Source organism: Pyrgilauda ruficollis, unplaced genomic scaffold, assembly GCF_017590135.1.
Source record: "Pyrgilauda ruficollis isolate IOZ18807 unplaced genomic scaffold, ASM1759013v1 scaffold7, whole genome shotgun sequence".
Taxonomy (NCBI): Eukaryota; Metazoa; Chordata; class Aves; order Passeriformes; family Passeridae; genus Pyrgilauda; species Pyrgilauda ruficollis.
The window spans coordinates 7,399,000-7,422,896 of NW_024528821.1; the positions used below are offsets into that span (position 1 = coordinate 7,399,000).

Below are 23,897 nucleotides of genomic sequence, written 5' to 3' on the forward strand. Positions count from 1 at the left end.
GAGAACTAGTGCACTACAGCAGTTACTGAGAGGACACTCAGTGCAGTGTGTTTAGGTCATTCCAGGTATCTTGCAACACTTTCATGTCACTTCAACAGGACCCCCTTACATGCCAGCCTTTCAAGAATAATCTATCTCCTCCAACAACTAGCTGCACAAAGGGAAGACTGAGGCTCTCAGTTTATTTGTCTGCATAAAATCAAAGGTCAGAGAGGGAGAAGGAAGAGATCTGAAAGTGAGACTGCCAAGAGATTTGGATGGGGACACAAGAGAGGGACATCTGCTCCAGGTGGGTTGGTCAGAATGAGCACAGTGACAGCAGTGTCTGCCATCTCAACACAGTGCCTTCTCCTAAGTCAGCAACATTCCAATTCTTATCTTATTCTTCTTTCAACTAATATTTTATTGTGCTTTTGAATATGCAGCACAGAAAGGAAAGCTGAATTGCCATGTACTGCACACACATTCTTTTCCGAGCAGTCACGTATGCCTAATCAGCAAAAAGCACTTACATTATTTTCACAAGTTATTAACTGAAATGGGAAACCAGCTTACTGTGGTTCCATTACAAAAGAGTTACTGCACTCTGGTGCAGCTGATATAATAAGTATCAATTGGCTTGAGAGAAACCAACTAAGGCTGTACCACAACATTCAGTCTTGCATTTCCCCAGTATTTACTTGATTGCCACACACAACCTAGATCTAATCCCATAAAATGAAAGAGAGGTGCTGATTTTCAAGTTCATGCAGATCTTCAGGCCTCTGTGTAAAACAGAAACAGAATGAGAAAACAGTTGTGTTAATAAGAATATGAACAATCCAAAGAGGTATACTGGTATTAAAGGTTCTCAGCACTTTTCATCTGCTTCCTAGGACATCAGCCACAGTCAATGCAGAGCTGTCATCAGAATCTGCTTTACCCAAGTTTTGCACTTAATTCTCACGTTAGTAGCTATTTTCCTCTTTCAAGCCAATAAAGATCCATGCCGAGCTATCAAATCAACTCCTTGGCCATGCTCAAGAAATTTTTCCTGTTAACCTCATCACATATTTCATCTCAAAACTTTTTTTTAATGTAGATATGGAAAGGATTATTTTCTAAGCCTAAATATTAAACTTCATTAACATATCTTTATATATTTAAGGCAGTATAAGGATGCAGAAATACATTATCAAACTGCCAAGAGACATTTCAAGCACAGCAAACACCAGTGCCCCTTATGCAGTTGGAGCTCTGCTGTCATGCACAAACAGATGCATATTCTTCCCTTCATCTTTCAAACACTCCATGGACAAGGTCAGCTTTATTATTCATCTGTCACATTTCACTTTGTATGGGAGCCAAAGAAAACCAAGAAAGCAGTAGCAACAAGGTTGGTTAAACACAAAGTAATGAAAAAGCATTTAAATCACATTCTTTTAGGGCATTTTTCAGTGGCATTATGCAGCAACTATGACATAGGTTGCTCAGCTCACAACAAGACACAATACAAACCCAAAATAACAACTCAAGCATCAGTCAGCAGTGTAAACGTGGCCTGCCTGAGAATATCTGAAAAATACAAATATATTGTGGCTAGGCTTTGGCTAAACCAAGTTGCCTACCAAGCTGCTGTCTCTCCTCTTTGACAGGGAGGGAAGAAAAAAAAATGAAAATAATAATGGATTAAAATAAAGACAGTTTAATAATGCAAAAGCATAGGTCAGGCACAGAAGCAAAAGAAGACAAAAGATTTAGTCTCTATTTCCCATTAGCAGATAATGTTCAGCTACTTTTTGGGAAGTAGGGCTTCAGCCCATGTAGGCAGCTGTTCTAGAAGACAAATTTCATAATAATAAATGCCCTACAACCTTTTCCCTTAGCCGTTATTGCTGAGCAGACCTCATATGCTCTGGGATACCCCTTTGCTCAGGTGGGTCAGCTGTCCTGGCTCTTCTCCAGTATGGGTCTCTTCCACCACAGGCTGCAGTCCTTCAGGAACAGACTGTTCCTCAGTGGGTCCCCATGGGGTCACAAGTTCTGCCAGCAAACCTGCTCCTGCACTGGCTCCCACAGGTTCATAAACTCCTTTGGGTACATCCACCCGCTGCAGGGGTTCTCCCTGGACTGCAGGTGGATCTCTGCTCCACCATGGACACCCACAGGCTCCAGGGGCACAGCTGCCTCACCACAGCTTTGCACCACAGGCTGCAGGGGAATTTCTGCTCTGGCACCTGAAGAACCTCCTGCCCTTCTTCTTCACTGACCTGGGTGTCTGCAAAGCTGTTCTTCTCATATTCTCACTCCTCCCTCTGGTTGCAGTTGCTGTTGTGCAGGTTTTTTCCTCTTCTTAATTCTGTTGTCCCAGAGGTGCTTCCAGCATTGCTGATGAACTCAGCTTCGGCCAGCAGTGGGTCCATCCTGGAGTCAGCTGGCATTGGCCTGTTGAATGTGGGGGAAGGTTCTCACAGAAGCCACCCCTGCAGCTCCTCACAGAAGTTTTGTCTGCTGTTGTTCATGGATTTGGTTTGTATGAAAGACAGAAGTAACAAAAATTAGTCCCTTCTGGCTCTTGGGAGATCCCACTGGAATTCCTGGGCGTGCTCTCCAAGATGCAGGGGCTTCTCTTTGACCATAGACAAATGTGCAACTGTAACACATTTTTACATGTTGTAACACATTGTAATTGTAAAACAAACATATCACTGGCTATTTCACATCCAGGACATTCCTTATGAAGTTCTGACAGTTTCTTTAGTCAGAGGAAATTAGATCACTCAAACCTTGTTTCCTGGAGTTGACAGCATTTGGTCCATAGGATGCATAGAATCATTGTTTTTCCCTACACAAATGAGTCCCTAGGCCTTTGAACACAATTAAGGTTGAATGTGGCAGTCTGAGCTTTAGAATGTAGGATCAGGATTTGAATAGGGCAATAAATAGAAAATGTCAAATAAACACCATGTTAGAAAACCCCACTTTCTGTAAATGTTACCAGAGTCATCTTTCATACAAGCACCTTACTTTTTCAAGAGTTAACATCACAAGGTGCTGCCCCAAACCTTCTCATAGAGGATGCCACAGGAATAGGTTCACGAAGGTATTGCTCCAGGCCAAACCAAATGGTAGTGAAAGGAATGAAGTCAAGGTCTGAGTCAAAGAAGAGCCCTGCAGCAGAACAGAGAGCCAGTAAGGAGTTCTGTCAGTACAAAGATAGAACCACTAAAGCAGTCACACAGCCCCAGTAAGGTAGGAGGAGAGGAGGAAAAAACTGGAAAGAAAAAAAAAAATGCCTGTGGGCTGCAATGCCAGGAGTAACCAAAAGATTTTTGACAGGTCACAGAGTCAGGAAGCATTTCTGCACTGACAGCCTCTATGTCTTCAGCTGGAATGTAAACTAATATGTAAACTTGTAATAATGTAAACTTGATATGAAGACACAGAACACAGAACCACTCTTGTTTCAAAACTTAGATATAAACACAGAGATTTTTAAATTTTTGCCTCATTTCTAATCTAAATTTTTCTGGCTTCAGCTTTCAGCCACTAGTTTTGGGGTTTGGGGGTTCTTAGCCCTTTTCTGCTGTACTCTCTGTAAGACTCTCTAGAAAGCAGTATTTCATTCTCATCCCCCAAAATCAAGATCTCAGGCTCAAGTCATTTTGTCATCTCATTTATGACAGTCTCTATCAGTACACCACAGTAAGATCACAGAACTGCTGGAAGTCTCCCTGTGCAGGAAATCGTTTCCAGGCCTCCTGTTGAGGAACCATTGCTGTAACTGCACGGACAACATAATTACAGCAGGAGTGGAATTAGAGATCTCCAGGAAAAAGGACTCCGTCTTGCATGGGTTTGTGCACTTTCCCTTCACCTGCTGGCACACGGTACTTTGCAAGGTCAGCCTTAAAAAGCTGAATTCAACAAGTGTAAAGTCATGAAGAGGAATAAAGGTAAACACTAGTGACTCTTCTCCCTCACTCCTGGGTCTCAGCCGGGTCCCTCAGCCCTCAGAGGGACCCATCCGCAGCTCTCGAGGAGCCGGGCACCGGCACAACTTCCCCGCAGCCGCTCCGCGCCCCCGAACCAGGCTCCCAAAAGTTCCCGCCGGGCTGCGGGAGCGGAGGGAGCGGGCGGCGCGGCCCCAGGGCGGTGAAGGGCCGAAGGCGAACGGGCGGTGAACGCCTCCGTGCCCGCCCGGGGGAGGCGGCCGGCGCTGCGCGGGGAGCGGGGCACGGCGCGTCCCACCCCCGGCCTTGACGCCGCGCGCTAATGAAATGCTAATGCCGGGGCGCGCAGCCGGGCGCTGCCCGCGCACATAAAACGCGGCGCGGCGCGGGGGCCCTGCCCGCAGCCATGCAGAGCGCGGCCCCCGCCGCCCCGCCGGCCCTGCACCTCCTCACCTCCTACTTCATCGACAGCATCCTGGGCCGGGGCCCCGCCGCGGGCCGGCACGGTGAGGGGCGGCGGGGAGGGCGGCGCGGTGACAGGTGGCCCGGTGAGGGGCGGCGGGGTGGCTCCACGGCCGGCCGCCCCAGTAACTCCGCGGTTGTCTCCCGCAGGCGCGGAACGCGCGGAGACGCCGCGGCCCGGCCGAGCGCGCAGCCCCGCGGAGGAGCCGCAGGCGGAGGAGCGTGAGGAGCGCCCGCCCGGCCCCGAGGCGGCGGGTCCGGTGAAGAGGAAGCAGCGGCGGTACCGCACCACGTTCAGCACGTTCCAGCTGGAGGAGCTGGAGCGCGCCTTCTGCAAGTCGCACTACCCCGACGTGTTCACCAGGTAGCGGCGGGAGGGGCGGGCGCGGCCGGGCCGGGCGGCGGGCGAGCTCCGGCTCTAACTGAGCGCTCTTCCCGCAGAGAGGAGCTGGCCCTGCGCCTTGACCTGACGGAAGCCCGGGTGCAGGTGAGTGCCGGAGGGGACGAGGGACAAGAGAGGGTTGAACACGGAGCGTTTTCGCTCGGGTTCAGCCGGGCGGGAAGGGAAGAGTGGCGGTGCCGGGCACGCGTCCTGTCCGCGGCGGGTGGTGCTGAAGGGACGGAGCAAGCGGCGCGTTACCTCCGCGGCGGGGAAGCGGCGGCTCGGGGGCATTCCCATGTTGCGCTTCACTCCCGCTTGTGCTGCCGCCTTCATGGGTCGAAAAGCAGGAATAAAAAAGGATAAATTAGGTTGTTTATAGAAAATGAGGGGTTCTGTGGGGTATTCGAAGTTATTTACTGAGGCTGCAGAGTTAGCATCCTTCTCTTGGTCTAACTTAGCTCAATAAAACTAAAAACGCTTCTTAATGACCGGATAAAACAAATGAAATATGAATTTGACATTCATATATGACAGTCAGAGAATTCTGACAGGTCCTGTCCCAGAGAATTTTATGTCCAGCTGGGCTGTGATTGCAGCAATGCCTGTAAAACTTCAGCATACTTAGACAGACACTAATTCCTTGTAGGCTGCAGTTTGCTTAAACTGCAAACGACTTAGTAACTTTTTCTGACTCTATGAACTCTTCCTTAATAATATCCCTTAAAAATCCTTTTTTTAGATTCATCTCTTGATAACCTAGAAATCCCCTTTTTATACAGAAAAGTATAACCTAAAAATTTTTATACAGAAATTATAACCTAAAAAAAATAAATAAACAAATAATAAAGTTGTTTCAAAAGGTGTGAAGACTTTCAAGTATTTATAAGCTGCAAATGACAATTGTACTAAATTTGGCTTGTGCTATAGATCAGATATTGACTGTTCCAGCACAACTCTGAGTATGTGCCTACTTGTGAAAGACTGAGAACTGGTGCAGCTGCTCAGTGCGACAGTCCTGCTTACTACTGCATAGCTTTGATACTGTTAATGCCAGATCCTTCTTTGAATACTATGTCATTACTCCAGTCTCTGGATCTGCAATGGTTCACACCACAGTTACAGTCTGTAAAACTGTAACTTTTTTAGCTTTTTGTTTTAATATGCACCATCTCCAAAAAAGGCATTAGAAGTATGAATGGTACTGTATAATTGACTCAAAGAACACCTAGATGAGCTTTTTAGCTCTCTTTTGTGGACTTGAGGGGAATTATGTATCCTCCACTCTTCCTAACACCAACAATGACTAAAACCTCCAGTCACTGACATCCCCCAGTCTCTGACAATTGCACATGGCATCTAACAATGAAAAAGACATGGGTGAAAAGTTGTTACTTTAACTGTTACTATCAAATTCCCTTTGTGGGGTACATACTCTGTAGAGCCCGTGAAGGAATGGTGCAATGGTCCATGGCAAAGAGGAACTCATCTCCTAATGACTCATCTAGGAAAAAAAACCAAACAAAACCAAAACATTTGTTTGATGGAGCCAAAAAGGAATTAACAAGAAAATTAACAAGAGTTGATGCATCCCCAGGGGATGGAAGGAACAGCAAAGAGCTGTTCCTGGTACGTCTTTGCCTCCTTAAACTGTTAGGTCTTAACACAAGTCTCCTGAGCACGGGGCACAGAGTCAGCACAGCTGTTCAGTGTGAGCCTGCAGTGCACAGAGCCAAGCCCCAGCTCCCACCCTGTGGCAAACTGGGCTCAGCCTGGATGGAAGGGGATGTGAAGGAATGACAGTGATGTACTGAACTTAAACCACCATAATTACCAAATACTTTGTCCATGCTCATAGTTGCTCTGTAAGGCATCCTGTGTGAAATGAAGACTTCCAATCCTCTCCCATGGTACCTGGCTAAATCACTTGACATGGAAAGTGGCATCTCTTTACTTAGTCAAGTGTAAACTCAAGAAATTAATCTTACCCAATGCAGTCAGACCATTTCTTCACCTCAGTGTCCTTTACAAATGGAGGTTTGCTTGTCTGGGGAGAAACCAGCTGAAATGGGTACCAGCCACTGCATTGTTCCTCCTCTGGCCTTTTGAGTCTCACATAAAAATGAACAAATAAGAAAAAAACCTGGCATGAATATATGCTCAGTCCATCATCATTTCAAAGAGTTCTCCTTCATCCAACACCCCCCTTATTTACTTTTCTAGAATAAGGGAGAATTCCTTCCCAATAAGATTCCTTACCTTGGGAAAGAGGTAGTCAGAGAGTCTGCAAAACCTTTTCATAACCTGGACTCATGTTGGGATTGCTCTTCAATAGCATTTGCATCTGTTGTTGCCATTCATGTTTCTCATTATTCACATTGTTAGGATGGGAAGAAAATAAGAAGAAGTTAAAGGAATCTTTTATCTTGTTTAATGTGAGGGGTAAAAGGTTTCATGGGTATTTCATTGCCATAAACTGCATCAGTTTTAAAACATTGGCTTACAGATATAACTGATCAAGAAATCCTTGTCATATTTTCTCATTATGATCCTCTTATTCACTTACAGCAGAAACATGATACAGTTATGCACATCTATGTATCTTTCTAGCATCATTAGGTATTACGTCAATTAAATAGGATACATTTTTTACAGAAAATTACAGCAAGAAAGCAATCAAATTTTACATGCTCACATTTTCCTTTATAAAAGACCTGAATCTCTTGTCAGACATGCATGATGCTACTAATTGCAAATATAATCTGGGTGATATTTAGCATGCAATTCAAAACTTGATGGTTTAAAACTCATTCTTGAGTATTAAGTAATACTTTTTTTCTAGAGTATTTTGCCATTGATATTACAGGCATAAAAATCTTAAGACTGGTATAGCAGTTTCTGTTATGGTTAGTTTGTCACTTCAGAAGTGTCTGAAAATAGAATAAGGGCAAGTTAAGGCTTTTATTGGAAGCAAAGGAAAACTGCTTAACAAATAGTGCAAGATGACTTATCTGAATGTTAATGACTATAAAGTGTGCAGTTAATTTTGAAAGCTGTTTGTCATGTCAGTCTAAGGTATGAGGCATTGGTCTACTCCTGTTACCACTTGAACTGATGGGTTTGTACCAACAAGGAATGGAAAGCCAGCTTTTTTCTACCAGTAATTATCAGATATCTGTGCTGCTATTTCCTTCCAGTTTGAGAAATACAAAATCTGAGAGACAATTAAATTTTGGAGTTAAGCCCAAAATTACCTGTAACATTAAAAAAAAATATTTTGTAGTCAAAGTTCATGTCTGAGTGATCAAATGGATTTGCTTTAGGATGGAGAAAACAGAAAAGCAGACATTTAATTTTGTGTTAGGCTTCTTTATGAAGAACAGATTGAAGAACAGTGCTAAGATTTAGTAAGGACATGAACACCCTTGCAGCATCTATCCTTTTTAGGAAAGGCTGTATCTGCATATCTCAGTGTGAGACAATTATTGCCTTTTCAGCTGGATATTTTTCATAGACAACACTAAACCTTTGAGTTGGTGGTCTTCTCCTGTGAGATCTTAGGTAAACTCCACTTACAAATATTTGAGATTCCTGGTTAACAGGGATTTAAATTAATCTGATCCCAGTAATTTAGTTTTCCTTACCAGACCCCTGTCTTGGACTAACAGTGATGGAGTATCTCGTCCTCACTGCCATGCAGGCATAGCTGCCTGGCATTTCACAGGTTCAGATATCCCTTGTAAAACATCTTACTATTGAAAGCTGATGGTTCCTAGAGGAAAAACCAAATAATGAGTCTTGCCACTCAAGAATTTCAAGTACCAACTTCAAAATTTTGATGTTCTGATTTTCTGCTGAGTGCACCTCCCTCTGCCGACTGCCTGTGAGCGAGACAGTTCTGTGCTACACACTAAATCTGAGGGTGCAAATCCCTCTGCAGGAGAACAGCAGCTTTCCAGTGTAAATACACTGCATGCAATGGAAGGACCAGCACCGTACTGCTTCAGCTGGATCCTGAGAACCCCGGGACAAGGGCTTTGAAAGAGTCAATTGTGTCTCTGTCAATTGATAGAGAGAAACAACATCAGGCTCGGGACAGCAAGGCTGGGGCGTGCCACAGCCTTGTCTGGGGATCAGCACTGGGTGTGTGCAGGGCTTTTCTCCCACACACACTTCATGACATTCAAGCACCGGAAGGTAAGTTACACTGCTGGAAATGGTCATAGGGCATGGCTGAGGTAAAGCAATCTGAGTCCCTCAAAACCTGGTTTTTAAATACTGTAGATGCTATTTAAAACTTCTGGAAAACAATTTTTGCACTGTATTATAATTGCCACCTCTTGAATGGCTTTGTTGAAATTTAATTTTCAATAAATAGGTTATGAAAGGAAGAATGATGATCATTTTTAGTAATTGCTCTTGCATTTCAGGTGATAGGTTAATAAATGAGAATGGCTTTAAAACATTTGTGACTCTTCAGTCAATATTGAAATATACAATATTGAATACAATATTGAAAAGTGATTTATTTTGTAATAAACCCACTAAGGCCTTTATGAAAAGATCTTTTATGTTAAGGAAGTGGGGTTTGGTTAAACAGTAATTATTTTTCCATCCATATCAATACATGCTGTAATAGCTGGTAAGACAAACTGCAGAGTAAGTTCAGCTAATGCCTTTATAATTTCTTATTGAAGGTCTGGTTCCAAAACAGAAGAGCCAAGTGGAGGAAACGTGAAAAAAACGAAATTCTGGGGACTGTTCCGGGAATCTCCTTAACTCACCCACTTGGTCTCTTTTTGGATGTTCCACTGGGTCATTCTCCCCTCCTAGATCACACATGGAGGTCAATGCCTCTTTCAACATTGGCTGTGCCGTCCATGTCCCCAGCTTTTAGTCCTTCAACCTTAGGGCCATTTGGCCTCAGCAGTCTTACCTGGACTTCTCTCTTCAGAAATCCCATATTAAATCCACATTTTGGCAGGTATAGAATAATTTTCTTTTCTCTAAATTTCAAAACTGTTAAAAATGCTGCTTTTATATTATTTTGCTGCTTGCATGTTCTCAATAAACTTACTAAAATAGGTTAGCTCCTGTGTAGGATCACTTGATTAGGAATAGCTAGATTTGGGTTTAAGTCATGCTAATAAAATCCTAATGTGTAGTTGCTTTTTGAAGACAAATTGTGCATACTTACTGCAGTTTTGGTCTCACTGAACTCTAGTCTTCGTACAGACTGCTGTGACCTGTGTGGCTGCAGCTCCATCCTTCTCCCTCTCACTCTCTCAAGTATAAATACATTATATATAAAATATGTAAATACATTATATATTATATGTAAGTATATACATATATATAAAAAAATAGAAGATAGCACTCTTGCTGAAATTGGATCTTGTATTTTAGTACTACATTAACAGACAAACGCTTTTCACATGGAATCAATTGATCTGAACAAATTGTCTGCACAAACAGCAATATAAATTGGCCTTTTTATGAGGTGGCTTATTGCTTTCACAGAACAGGCTGATCTACAGCATCCAAGGTTTGTTTAGAAAGAATTTCACATGAGGGGGTTAAGCAAAGGGTTGCTAGTTTAGATATCTGCATGCCATGTCTCATTATCTCTTGCTCATTTTATTTAAAAGTATTTTGGTTTTTTATTTAGGGTGGAGTTTTCTGCTTGGGTTTTGGTTGCTTTTTTTTTTTTAAGGGCAAGCCACTATACTGCTGAATAAAGCTTAAAAAAATGTACATTTGAATGAAATTGGGAATTTTGGAACTTTTTTTCCTAATACTTTGTTGGGGGAAGCTGCAACTCAGTAAGTATTTGTTCTCCAAAACAATTCTTAATTTGGGTAATATTGACTTCTTTCAAATACAGGTTTCTCAATGCTTTAAATCCTCTCGTGACAACAGCTTCAGTACTAATGAAAGCTCCTGGACCCCCGTCAGACCCTGTTCTCACTGCCTTCACTGATCCAGCAGCAGTTGAAAGGAAAACGTCAAGCATTGCAGCACTAAGACTCAAAGCGAAAGAACATTCAGCACAAATCCCTCAATTAAACCTCATCTCCAGTCTTACAAACACTAACAAAGAACTTTGTTAGGAGCTCTCCCACAGACTACAGCCACGGAGGGGAAAGTGAATGCCTTCTCCAATAAGTAGCTCTCATTAGAGAGACACATTTGAAAAAAGAAAACACACACACACACACACAGAGCTGTATTTCCTGCAGCTTCAGTAACAGACTGAAAGGAAATAAACCTGCTAAATATTGTTTTCCTTCATTACAACATGAAATCAGGCAGTAAATTGGTTTGTATAATTTCTTGCACTGCAGAAACAGAAGCAGGAACTGTCTCATCTGTGTAAATCAGGCTAACATGTATCTGAAGCTTTGAAATCACCGAACTCACCAGAAGCTAGTCCAAAGGCTCAAAATTCTTTGTAGGAATAACCACTTTTCTAAGCAATTCTTAATTTCTCAGGAGGAACTCTTACATGCAGTACTTGAGAATCAGTGCACAGTTATTAACTTGGAGACCATGCTTCATGTTGAAGTGCAAATGCCAGTGAAATATTGCATTCTAGACAGACTTAGCAGGAATGAGATGGGGACTATTTTCAGTATGGGCTTTTGATTCAGAACTAGGTTAGTGTAAAGAGTACCTTGTTTCAAATTTTTAAAAAATTTCCTTTATGTTCAGGGTGTCAATGTCTTAACTAAGAAAGTTTAACCTCTGTACATGAACTGTATCCTGTGAAAGTAGGTTAGCAGTGTGCAGTAAATTGTCTGTAGGTCTCTGTGTAGGTATATACATGTCAATCAGTAGCTTATAGCTGTAAATATGAGGTTGCTGAATACTTTTAGCAAGATTTCTGGCACACCTTACTGGGCCAGTAAGTTAACAGATTACTTGTATATTTTGAGACATTTCATGCTTTGAGTAGTTTCAGAATGTAAATGAGTACTCAATGTGACGTGTTAAATTCTTCCTTGGACCAATGTTGAAATGAGTGAAAACAGAGGCCTTACTGAGCCTAAGTCTACAGTCCATCACAATCCTGGACTCCATGACAGGTCATTTTAAAGTCTTTGCTGAACTTCCCCATCCAGGACCAGAGGCAAGTATCTTCATTCATGTGCATGACAGCTCCTGCCAGAGCTGGGAGCTGCTACCTCCACCCAGCACACCAAGCCACTCCAGCACAAGTGTGGGAAGTGCGGGGTTGGACAGCAGGGCTGGCTCCCAAAACCTTGTCAGTTTGGGTGTTGCTCTGTCCTAATTCTCCTTAAAAGAGGGCACGCTTCTCCAACACATCCTCCTCTCCTGCTGAGACCACAGCCTTCTGGGTACCACTCCCCTGCCAGCTGTGAACTCCTCCCAGTGTCACACTTGGGCCAGGACTGTCTCCTTCAGTGCACACTTCTGCATGGCTCTGCAGCTTCAAGCCACTGTGCCCAATTTGACACATGGCAGAATAGCAAAGGTAAGTGTATTGCCTGCTCTGTTCCTGGTTAAGGAGAAGTTGTCATCCCTGTGCTATCTGGGCAGGAGCCAGTGTCTGCAATCATCAGCAGTTCCCAATGGGTATAGGTAGAGAACACAGCTTCCTGATGTTTCAGATGGGTTTACTTTGAAATTAAGAGCTTTTCTTTAAGGTGATTTCATTTTTTCTGCTTTAACGAGTCCTTCCAAGAAATTTCCATTCTTCCATGTCATTTGAAATCCAGCTGTGAGAGCTAATGGTATTAGGAAAATAAATATGCAGGGTAATACTTGAAATCAGCTTAGGAACCACAGAGTGCTCATAACCAAAATCCAGAAAGTTTTATGTGCTAATTATTACTACCTTAAAATGAAATATCACACCAAGGGAAGAAGTCTTATTTATTCAATCTGTTTAAATTTTTAAAAAAAGAGGCTTAATTACCAGCTTTTATGGATATAGTACTAAAATTACATTTTAAAAAATTTTGGAGAGCTATTAATTGAAAAACCTTCAGCTTAGTTTCATAGCTGCACATGGGGTCAACTATTTGCTATTAACCAAGCAGAGACCTGTGCTTTCCTAGACTTTCTCAGGGCAATGGGGTCTGCAGCCTCCCCTATCCTGAACAAGTCAGCCATTTTACAGAGCGTGTCTCACACTAAACATTGCAATTATTTCCTGACATTTTATCTTGCCTTGTGCAATAAATTATTTAGTCCTAATTTAGGCAAAGCCTGCACTGACCTGGATTGAGACTGCAGTATTTGTCCCTATGCCTCTCTTCTGAATAAAGAAAGGTTGCAGCCTAAATCTTCTAATCTTCTCTGGGTAACATCAAGATTGTTTCCTGGCACAGATTTCAACTGAAGCAGGCCTGAAGTCCTGGTTGTTTATTGGGTTTATCTGATTTTCCTGAAAGCAAAAATACATGGGAGGATTTCCAAAGCCACAAAGAAATTTGAATACAATCCCACCCCAGCCATCTTCTGCAACTACTGAGGAAAAAACTCTTATCTTCAAATTAAACTTCTTGACTTTACCCCCCACATCACAAGTTTTTGAGGTGTTTTGCTGGAAGATCCTGCAAGCATATTAGTATCTCTTCAGAAAACATCGATAAATACTTCTACTGGAGGACTCACATTTGGCTAAATGGTCAAATTTTTTTCAGTTTGTCCTCTGGTTCACGTTCAGTTCTGGTGCCATAGGATGCTGGATAAATTTCCGTATTTCCAGTGACATTATATCATCAGAACCTTGCCTACAAAGAGTGAGCGATTTTGTTGGGGGAAAGAAAAAAAGGAGAATAATAGGCCAGGTGTTTGAAGAAAAGACAAAGAAACAAGCACAGTAGGGTGTTCTGACTCACAAATCTGTATTGAGAAAGAAGTATTCATGAAGAAAATTAATTTAAGAAGTATGTAGTTCAGGTTTTGAGCCCATAAGTTCCTTTCAAAAACAGATTAGTGATTAAAAACTTTTTTAGTCTAGCAATCTCTTAAACAATTAGCACAGTAATTGGAAAGGGACTACAAATTCAAATCTAGATGGACATAAAAGACTTTCCCCATAGAGCTTTGCCTTGGTTTTGTGGGTAACTGGCACGCACCTGCCTTTACCATCAGTGGGACTGAAATACTGAAGAAGTGCTCTGAATAGGGATACAAATGCCCCAAACAGTAATGCCATACAAATTACTTAATTCATGTAAAGTAGAAGTAATTGTATTGATTATGAATGTGTGAGTGACTCCTTTATTTCAGGTTATATGAGATGTAAGCCAGCAGCTTTCAATGGGGTCCTTGCTGCAAATTTGCCAACCATAGAGTGGGATGTTACTTTTTTCCTTAGCTTGAGCAATAAGTACAATGCACTGCCGTTTGGAAACAGAGATCTGCTGAATTTAAGCTAAACCAGGTAAATAAGGATTTCTCTCCTCCAGCCAGGCAGTAGTTTTGCTCTGCTTGTGCATCCTGGGAAAGATGCCTGAAATCAAAGAAAAAGGAACATAAGGGAGAAACATCCCCAAACTTCAGATGTTTTTCCTCAAAGTAGAACCTTTTTTTTTTCTTTTTGATATTATTGCCATAAAACACCATGGATCACTAGATAAAATCTACACTGCCAAAAGAAAAGAAAAAGCAGGGAGGGAGGAAGAGATTGTGCACAGTGTGTTCCTAGCAATACAATTACCTAACAGCAAATGTCTGACCTATGGCTTCCCAGGAAGCTGTATGAAGAGCACACGTGGGAAGAAGCCTGTGATAATACACACACACCTGTACTTCACTCACAACAGCTGCACTGCCACCCAAAAGACACAAAAGGCAGCTAAGGACAGGGCACTTCTGTAGACCTTATAGTCGAGCAGTTCTATGTATGGACTCTAAAGAAATCCAGCTAGTGGGCTGTGTCACAGTCTGCCCTGGATTTTGGATATCCCTCCTGCCCATTTTATTATTATTATCCCTCCTGCCCCATCCAGGCCTGAGAACAGGGCTGTCCTTGCTGCACGTGGAGGAGCCACAGCACAAGCAGCTCAGGCATGACTTCACAGCAGCTGCTTGTCTTCTCCTCAGTCTCTGGTCACACTGCCCTTACCAATTAACTACTGAGGTTGCCAAAAAATGGGAGGAAAACCTGGAAAGAACATCATATTCTCTATTAACTTCCTTTGTTGGCTGCAGCAATGTTTCCTATATTTCAGCTGGAGAATTGCTATGTGCTGGCTGGTGAGAAGACAGTGGAAGATTGGGATGAGCTTGTAAAGTCACACTGGTTGAGTAACAAAACTTTTACATTAAAAATATAACTGAATGGAGGATTGTTGGTTTGGTTGGGTTGGGTTGTTGGTTGGGTTTCTTTATTTTATAAAAACTACCTTATCAGAAGTGACCTGAAGAAAAAGTAGGACAAAATATCTGATGTTACAAATAAAAACTTCAGCCTTTGGTGTGAGCAGCATAGTGACATTATTGTGAACTAAAGCAGAAGCAGACAAGACAGCTTGAATTACAGTTTCATCTGGTTCAAAAGGGTTGCTAGTGAAATGTATTTAAGGGATCTGCTAAAGAAAAGAATACATTGCATTTTGTAAGTACCCAGTCACAGCTAGAGATTTTGACAAAAGTTGACTTTCACACGCAATTAAACACAATAATTTCAGTTTTCTAGTTTCATAGAAGCTGATCCACAGACTGCCCTATCTCCAGGGTTATTTTGTACTGATAAAAAATCACGGGATTAATGTTTGTGAAAGAAGACAAGAAAGGACAGCATTATTATAGCCTTATTTTCTATATATCCCAAAGTGAATATAGGAAGAGAAGTGAAGCAGGCTGAAATGTTAATGTATGAGAAGAGCCTGGAGACACTCTCATCACTAAGTTATCAGAACATCTCAGTCTTACCTCTGTTTGTGCTCTCTCAAACTGAACTAGTAGAGAAGTTGCTGACAGCAGCAATAAAGTTTTCAGGTGATGTTTGGCACTGTGTACATTCAGCTTCTTTGTACAGAGCTGAGCAAAGAGAAAGCAAAGCAGTGAGGGGGCTATTTTTGGAGAACACAGGAGCAAATGAGAGAGATTCTTACTTGCTTCCCAGCTCAACAGCAGGGTTTCTGCTTTGGGACTGTGGTGAGCTCTAAGCTCAGCCCTGGCTGTAAAACAAATAACCTTCCCCAAGCAGGGTGGATGGCAAGTACTAAGGACTGCCAAGACACAGCCTTGAAGACAAAAAAAAAGCAGCACCAAGCATTACTAGAGCATTCACAAAATTCTCAGTTTAAAAAGAACCCAATCTGCATTTCAATTTCTCATCCTGAGTCTAAGAGAAGGCAGAAGAGAACCTCATTTATTATTTCCAGCACAGACACGGCCATTACTATTGACTCTTACAGAATTCTACCTTATGAAGGTGCCATTTCAAATATTTTCAAAATTAACTGTTCTTAAGACAAAAATGCATGGCTATGCTGCAGTCAAATATTTTAAAATATCCACAGCCTTAACACTGAAGTGTTCAGCAATTTTGCTTGTGGAAGAGCATTTTGATCAGAGAAATAAAACGCAGGGAAGGCCATTCAAAAACCCCAGTCTGTTTCTTAGACATGCATATCTAGAGAAAACATACCTGACAGTAAAAGAAATTTTGATTATTGTAGCAAATCTAAAAGCACCTTCAAAATCCCCACTGTTACTACTTAAAAACCAGCTCTTCACACCCTGCTTTTGACTAGGTGGTCTCTTCCTGGCATCCACTCCAGTGTTTCTTACAGAATCTTCCTGGACATTAGGAATGACTTTAAAAAATATCTACTTCTAGACTGAAAAATAAACAAATGAACAAGAACAAGAAAACACCTAGCTCTATGCATACAGGGCAACAAAGGCCTCAGCAGCCTGTGGAATTAGAGCCATACATCACCTGAATTAGAGCTAAACCAGCTCAGTGAGATCTAACCATGCTGAACTGAGACTTCCTGGTCCCACTGATGTATACTGTGAACAGCACAGGGTTTAGAGATGTTAAAAATTTCTGTCATACTTTTAGTAGGCAGAAAGTTGGGGTTTTAAGTGGCATTTTCCCCAGAATTTAGAAATGACTTTTTGCTTTCAATATCTTTTTCCCCTGGAACTGGCCTTGTGGCAGGAAGCTAAGCCATGTTAGGCACCTCAGAATATTACCCTTCACTTCCAGAGCTTGCCAGTGTTATTTTGAGGGTCTGGTTTTTTCAGGTTTGTGTAAGTCCGTTATTAATCAGTTTATATGCATGGCAAAACACATTTTTAAAAGTTATTTTCATAAACACAACTCAACTGAAATCATGGCTGCACGATAACAATAAAACAAACCTAGAAAATTACAGTCTTAGATAACTCCTGCATTATCTACAGGGGAGAACAATGGGGGTTGTAATGTCAGAATATTGTTGTTTGTCTCCCTTTAAAATTTAGAAGGTGTTACATATAGACTTTGCAGTTTGGCAGCTATACAGCAAAACAGACAGAAAATATTCTGTTCTCTGCTGCTATTTCAATATGGAAAGGTCTCATGCACAATGCAACGGATTCACAGCAGGTCCTTAGAAAATATTGTACCTTTAGTACCTTTGAGTAAACAGGAGACTTTGGAAGGAGAGAAATGAATACAACAAGCAATCCAAACAAATTTTGAAATAATTTCACGAATGGTTTCCCTTTCAGAAGGATAAAAAACTCTGTCTACTTTCTAAAACACTCAACTGATAGCTTACTTATTAGACAAAAATTAGTGTCCATTCAACCATGAAAAAGGCAAGCCATTATATGCTATAAGGGAGATCAAACTGACATCAGCTACTGTACATCTTGACACTTACGACATAATCAAAGTAAACTTTGCTATATGTGTCTGATCTAATGTACCTGTCAGTTATCACTGTCTCTGCTCAGATGAGTTCGTGTGTCACCTATATATGTGGGACAAAACAAATAAATAAATTGCAGTGTTATCTCTTCAAGCTGCTCACACAGTAAGGGGAAAGTACTTAGTATTCCATAATGGAGTTAGGAGTAATTTACTGAGAGATAATTTCTTTTGGACCTAAAATCTCCTACCTCCTGTAGAGCAGACAAATAGAACTATCTTACAGGAAATGGGGCATGATAATACTGCTCTTTAAATAGAACTAACAAAATGGAAATACAATAGGCATTACAAAATATATAGCTAACAGTTACCAAAACCTTTGATGTTTTTATAGCTATTTACTACAAGAGATTGTATTAGCTGCTCCAGCCCATTTTAATATGAGGAAAGTTTACTATGTGTTTTCTAAAGCACTTTAAAAAAAGTTAAGCCTATAAAGTAGTACTCTCACGTATTTGGAGAAACTGAGCATAAGAAGAGAAAGCCACTTGGTTGATGAAAAAACAAAGATTTGGCAATCAGCTCCTGTAGTGTATAACAAAACTCTTACGGAATAAGGGCCTTAGAGGCCTCTGATTACTTCTGTTCCTTTCTGTCACTTTTGCTCACCAAGAAGAACTTTAGGAAAGGCTCACTAACAGGATAGTAGAAAACAAGTTACATACCCTAGAAAACAAGTTGTTGTGTTGGTTTAATACAGCCTGGTTTTTGGTGGGGGCAGGGGAAGCAACAGAGGTGGCTTCTGAGAGAAGCTGCTGGAAGCTTCTACTGTGTCCAGCAGAGCCAATCCCTGATGGCTCTGAAGATGGACATGCTGCTGGCTCATTTAGAGAAGCTGGTCACACCTCTGTGAGGACAAATTTAAGACAGATAAAAACCCACACACAGCTCTTCTGAGGGGCGGGGAGGGGCAGGGCCATCCCACAGCATGGTGAGTGATTCCCTGATACAGAGCCCAAACAAACTCAACCTTTCCGTGCTGCAAAACCCTCTAAGAACTTTCCAATTGATAGAACTTGAGAACAAAAGAACCTATGGACAACAATTTTCTTCTGAGTCAGAGAAAAGGAAAAGGTGAGGACGTGTGAGGAGAACAACATGGCAACACAGGTCGGTGAGAGGAAGGAGGTGGTACTCCAAATGTTGGAGCTGAAATTCTTCTGCAAGCTGTGGTGTGGACTATAACACAACAAACTGTGTTCCTGTAATCCAGGAAGTCCATGGGGGGATGCAGAGACCCAGAGGCCACGAGAAAAGCTGCTCACGCTGGCGTGGGTGGATGCTGAACAGCTGTAATCTAGTGGGAAACTCCAGCAGAGAGAGAAGACCCCTGCTTCCAGAGACAGAGAGCTCTCGATTCCAAACTGGAGCAGTTTATCCTTGAAAGACTACACCCCATGAAATAAAATGACCCACACCATGGCAGTTTTGGGAGGACTTTTGGGCAGTCTTGCTTGCCCGTGGGAGGGACTCACAGCAGCTCAGCAGGAACTGCTGCTCAAGAAAATTAGAACCATGCTGGAAAAGTTCACAGAAAACTGTCTCTCATAGGAAGGACGTCATGGCATAGCAGAAGAGACTCCTCTCAGCTGAAATTCTTCTGCAAGCTGTGGTGTGGACTATAACACAACAAACTGTGTTCCTGTAATCCAGGAAGTCCATGGGGGGATGCAGAGACCCAGAGGCCACGAGAAAAGCTGCTCACGCTGGCGTGGGTGGATGCTGAACAGCTGTAATCTAGTGGGAAACTCCAGCAGAGAGAGAAGACCCCTGCTTCCAGAGACAGAGATCTCTCGATTCCAAACTGGAGCAGTTTATCCTTGAAAGACTACACCCCATGAAATAAAATGACCCACACCATGGCAGTTTTGGGAGGACTTTTGGGCAGTCTTGCTTGCCCATGGGAGGGACTCACAGCAGCTCAGCAGGAACTGCTGCTCATGAAAATTAGAACCATGCTGGAAAAGTTCAGAGAACTGTCTCTCATAGGAAGGACGCCATGGCATAGCAGAAGAGACTCCTCTCCCTAAGTGAACTGAAGAAAGATTTTGAGTGAAAAACTGACCAAAACTCTCACACCCTCTATCCCTGTGCTGTCGGTGGGAAGGAAGGAGGGTCTGGAGGGGGGAAAAAGGTGTTCTAAACGTTTATTTTAGTTCTCATTATCCTCTTTTAATGCTATTAATAAATTTTTTCTTTATATCTTTTAAGTTTAAGCCTGTTTTGCCTTTAGTGTTTTCTCCTAATTGCTAACTCATGTGCCCTTCAGTTCTTCATTCCTCTTCCTCTGCTCCACTATAGCAGAGGAGAATGACTGAATGTTTCTTTCGTGGGTGCCTGGCTTTTAGCGAGCGTCAAACCACCACAGTTGTATAACCAAGTATGGTCACCTCGTGTTTTGGGTTCAGACTGGTCAAGAGCACACGTGAACACTGCCTGATCAGATAGCTGATTGGTAGAAGTAGTCATCAGCAAGCCCTGCAGGGCAGGCAGCCAGTGCACAATGTTATCTTGTCTCAAGAATGTAAATAGATAAGAACTTAGCATCTGAATACAGTATAAAATGGCCTGGATTTTTGCAATAAATTATTCTCTTTGGAACAAGAACCAAGAAGGTCCCTGTCTCATTGCTACAAGCTACAACAGTGGTGAATATGTTCTATAGTTATTATAGCCCTGATGGTTTAATCATCCAGAACTAACCTTCCTGTACCTGAACAGAGATGCAGCAGGGTGAAGAGGCTGGGACACTCACCTGGGATTTGAAAGAATAATTCTATTTCTGACTCTGCCCCTGCACCTCCACATGTCTTCAGCAAGACACTTCTCCATTTGCCACGCTCTGCCCTGTTTGAACAGCACAATGTCCTCAGGGAGAGGAGCACCACCCACCCTGCTGCTCTGCACAGCACAAAGTGCCAAACACAGCCCTCCAGCACACCCCCAAAGGGAGTAATCAAGATCTTAGTGGACAAATAAATTTGTCAAGTTGATTTTTCAGGATTATTTTACCTTTTTTTTCTGCTTTATACACATACATTCCTTTCATTGTATTCCCTCTTAATTGCATATCTTTACCAAAATAATCTTGGTTCTGGCCTCTCTTGGCTTTTCTCTTTTGCCTTGGGCCTGGTGATACCTCTCTAAAATGAAAAGATAAATTATCCAGGAATAAAATTGTTCCTGTAATAGAAAGTGAAACGACTGCAGCTACCCAAACTCAGCTTTGCTCCTAGGGTCAAGTTGAATCTCCAGCCACCAAGAATGCTGCTTTATAACAAATTTTTCAGGGCATTCTGTGCTGAGGTTTTTTCCAGAGCATCTCTTTTGTTCATTTGGCTGGTGTCACTTCCCTCTCAGGGAACTTTTTCAGTATAACAAAATATTTATCAATGCTAAATGCTCTGTGAAGTAGAAGTGGGAAGATTCTCTTCAGTGGAAGATATTTAAAATATTTCACTTTCCAAGTAGCTCTGTGAATACAGGGAAGAAATGCATAACTTAAACACAAGGAGTTACTGACCCAGAAGTGATTAGCATTAGTGTAAAGCTTTCAGACCCTTTTTCATCTTATTGATTCTAAGCAGAATAAATCCGTAAATGATAATAGGGCTCAATTTAAATTACCTACAGCAAGTGCTGCTTTTCAGCTCTCATCAGACAATCATGCTGTTCAATCAGCTCCATTCTGTATGTACAAAGCAAATTAATGTGTATCAAACAGTCGTAACTCAGGCCAGTTTTCAACAAAAGAATCTTTTATGTAGCACACAACTGCCTTTTATCGACATGCTTTTAATTGAACTTCTAAAGCTATATCCATATTCCACCTAATTATAGAAGAAAATTCATATATATGTTAAAATACTGACCATACCTTTTCCTTTGTAAAGTTCCCAGAAACTTTACCACGGTAGGATATGCTACTCTCAATTAAGCTCAGATTTGTTTAGAAACACTGACAGGGTGCACGAAGGCAATTCTGAGCCTGTGGCAGCCAAGCAGTGTCTCAAGGACAATTACACTGGTGCACTGAATCAGCAAGGCCAGCTCCTCACTCCTTGAATTCAGTCTGTAAATGTGCCTCCAAAACCCAGGGAGAGAGCATTGCACAAGAGGCATTGATAGAGAAGCCTCCAGTCTGCAAGAATTCTTTCTTAAGCAATTTGTTTCTATTTCAAAAGGCATCTTTTGTGTGTCTCACTTTCTTTACTTGTGTTGCTGAGTTTATCAGGAAACAGGCAGACAGGATACCACTTCTTTAAAGCGAGAATTCCTGGGACAACAGAAGCAGCAATGGAAGGAAACAGAGAATTAAAGATGGACTCTGGAAAATACTTCTGGGCCAATCCAAGACATTTGGCCTGTGGAATTATCTTTGAGAGGGCAGCAGTGCCAGTGGTGGGGGAGATTACTTGATTGTCTCTGGCATTTTAAGCAGGATGGCTTAGAGAGAGTTAGTGAGGGATTCTACAGAGATGAAGGAGGACAGAACACAGGCCTTTTATTTCCATTTCAACATCACCAAGTCCAGACCTTGCTGTGGGTAGGAAAAATCCTGTCGTCATCTTCCACAGCCTTTGCAATAAGGCCTCAAGCTAAGACAACAGCACATATTCTTCTTTAAGAACCATGCATGCCATACCATGGTTACCAGCAGCAAAGAGCAAATAAACCCAAGGCTAAAATCAACTAAACTGTTGACATTGATTTTAACATGGGTAGAACTCCACCTCAAGGATGTACATTGCAATTACTCAATTTTATTGCCAAGCTCTTCTGACAGGTCTGATCTGCATTGACACTACACATGGGACTCCCATTTAATATATTACTTTAAACATTTTTCTATTAACCAGTCATCTCAAATACAGATTAAGGTGGAGGACATGAGTGCAGCCACCCTTAGGTGCACACAGATGCACAAGTAGCTAAGAACACCACACAGAAAGGCAAGTTCTTCATAAGAACACAAATACTCCTCCTGATCAATAGGTACAAAAGAAACCTGTAGTGTAAATTATTCAGCTACACTTCCCACTACACAAACACACTTGCCTGGCATTCAGATGAGCAGGTGGAGCATGGCAGCCAGTGCTCCCACTCAGGGCAGCAGCTCTCCACAGGAGTGACCTTCCCTTCCTCTTTCTTCACTTCTCCTTTCTTGAGGAGTTTGTCAGGCACTGCAATTAAAAGTCTGTGAGCACTTGTGGAGTTAAAGTAAATAGATGTTTAATCTCTCTGGGGAAATATTTAAGAAGTGTACCCAGATGTATTTACTGAAGATTTCACTAATTCAAATAAATCAAGTTAAAATTACAGACTAGACTGGCTATTGTCAGTTTTCTGAAAACCTTTCAATTCAAAAAAGCAAATGGAAATGGTAAGTTCATTTGTCCTTAGCTTTTTGACTGGAAGCAGAGCTGACATTGATGTGGTGAAAGACATTAGTATTTAACTACTTGAAGAAATTCACATTACCACAGTGTCCTTTTAAATTGCTGTACTTATGTTCGCCACATAAGTTGCTATTAGCAACTCTAAAAAAAACAAAAAAAAAACAACCCTTATATTACAGTCTTGGACATATCAAAGGTTTATTGTACTATATTCTTTGGAGCTTTCTTCACTCAATATTTGAAATAGAACTAAAATGCTATCCATGGAAAAGAACTATTTCTTCTAAAGTGTATATATCACTCACTGTAAAAACAGACATTATAAACTAATGTAGCTGACAAGTAATCTCCAAGTTTTATATCATAAAGTAAAACAAGTCCTTGTGAGAACATTGACTTGCCCTTTCCCCTTAAGCTTGACTTTCCAGCTTTTAAGCTAAATAAAAGTATATTGGTAAAATCCTTATATTGAAGGGATTTTGATTTCTCTAAAGCATGTGATAATTCCTGTTTGCCCTCCAACACTTTTTTATTTGCATATCATTTTTCTAAATTTATAGTACCATAAAGTTCTGGAGGAGTAGAGTTTAGATGTTATATGTTTAAAGTTGAAGCAGACATTTTATCTAGGACATATCAAACCCTTTGGGAGAATCTGCCTTAAATATTTAAGTAATGACTCTCTAGGAATAAGGCAGGCCACCTGACGTTAAAAACAAAATAATTATTTTAATGTCTGCTATAGTGAATAAAAAAATGTGTCTAACATCCAGATTTGGGGGGCTGAGCTTTCCATTCAGGTAAACAACATTCTATTG

At 41.6% G+C, this 23,897-nt stretch overlaps 1 protein-coding gene across 1 annotated transcript; it reads left to right on the forward strand.

Moving 5' to 3' along the window:
- The first annotated feature begins 3,104 nt into the window (after positions 1 to 3,104).
- Positions 3,105 to 10,883, forward strand: LOC121363200 (homeobox protein ARX-like). The gene is made up of 6 exons (XM_041485336.1): positions 3,105 to 3,226; positions 3,977 to 4,159; positions 4,282 to 4,758; positions 4,836 to 4,881; positions 9,471 to 9,757; positions 10,658 to 10,883. The coding sequence occupies exons 1-6, from the start codon at positions 3,105 to 3,107 to the stop codon at positions 10,881 to 10,883; spliced, it is 1,341 nt and encodes a 446-aa protein (XP_041341270.1).
- The last annotated feature ends 13,014 nt before the right edge of the window (positions 10,884 to 23,897 follow it).

Coding starts and splice junctions, on each gene's coding strand:
- LOC121363200 (XM_041485336.1), top strand. CDS start 3,105: ATGGTAGTGAAAGGAATGAAGTCAAGGTCTGAGTCAAAGAAGAGCCCT. Junction 3,227..3,976: donor AAAGCAGTCACACAGCCCCA/GTAAGGTAGGAG, acceptor CCTGGGTCTCAG/CCGGGTCCCTCAGCCCTCAG. Junction 4,759..4,835: donor TACCCCGACGTGTTCACCAG/GTAGCGGCGGGA, acceptor CTCTTCCCGCAG/AGAGGAGCTGGCCCTGCGCC.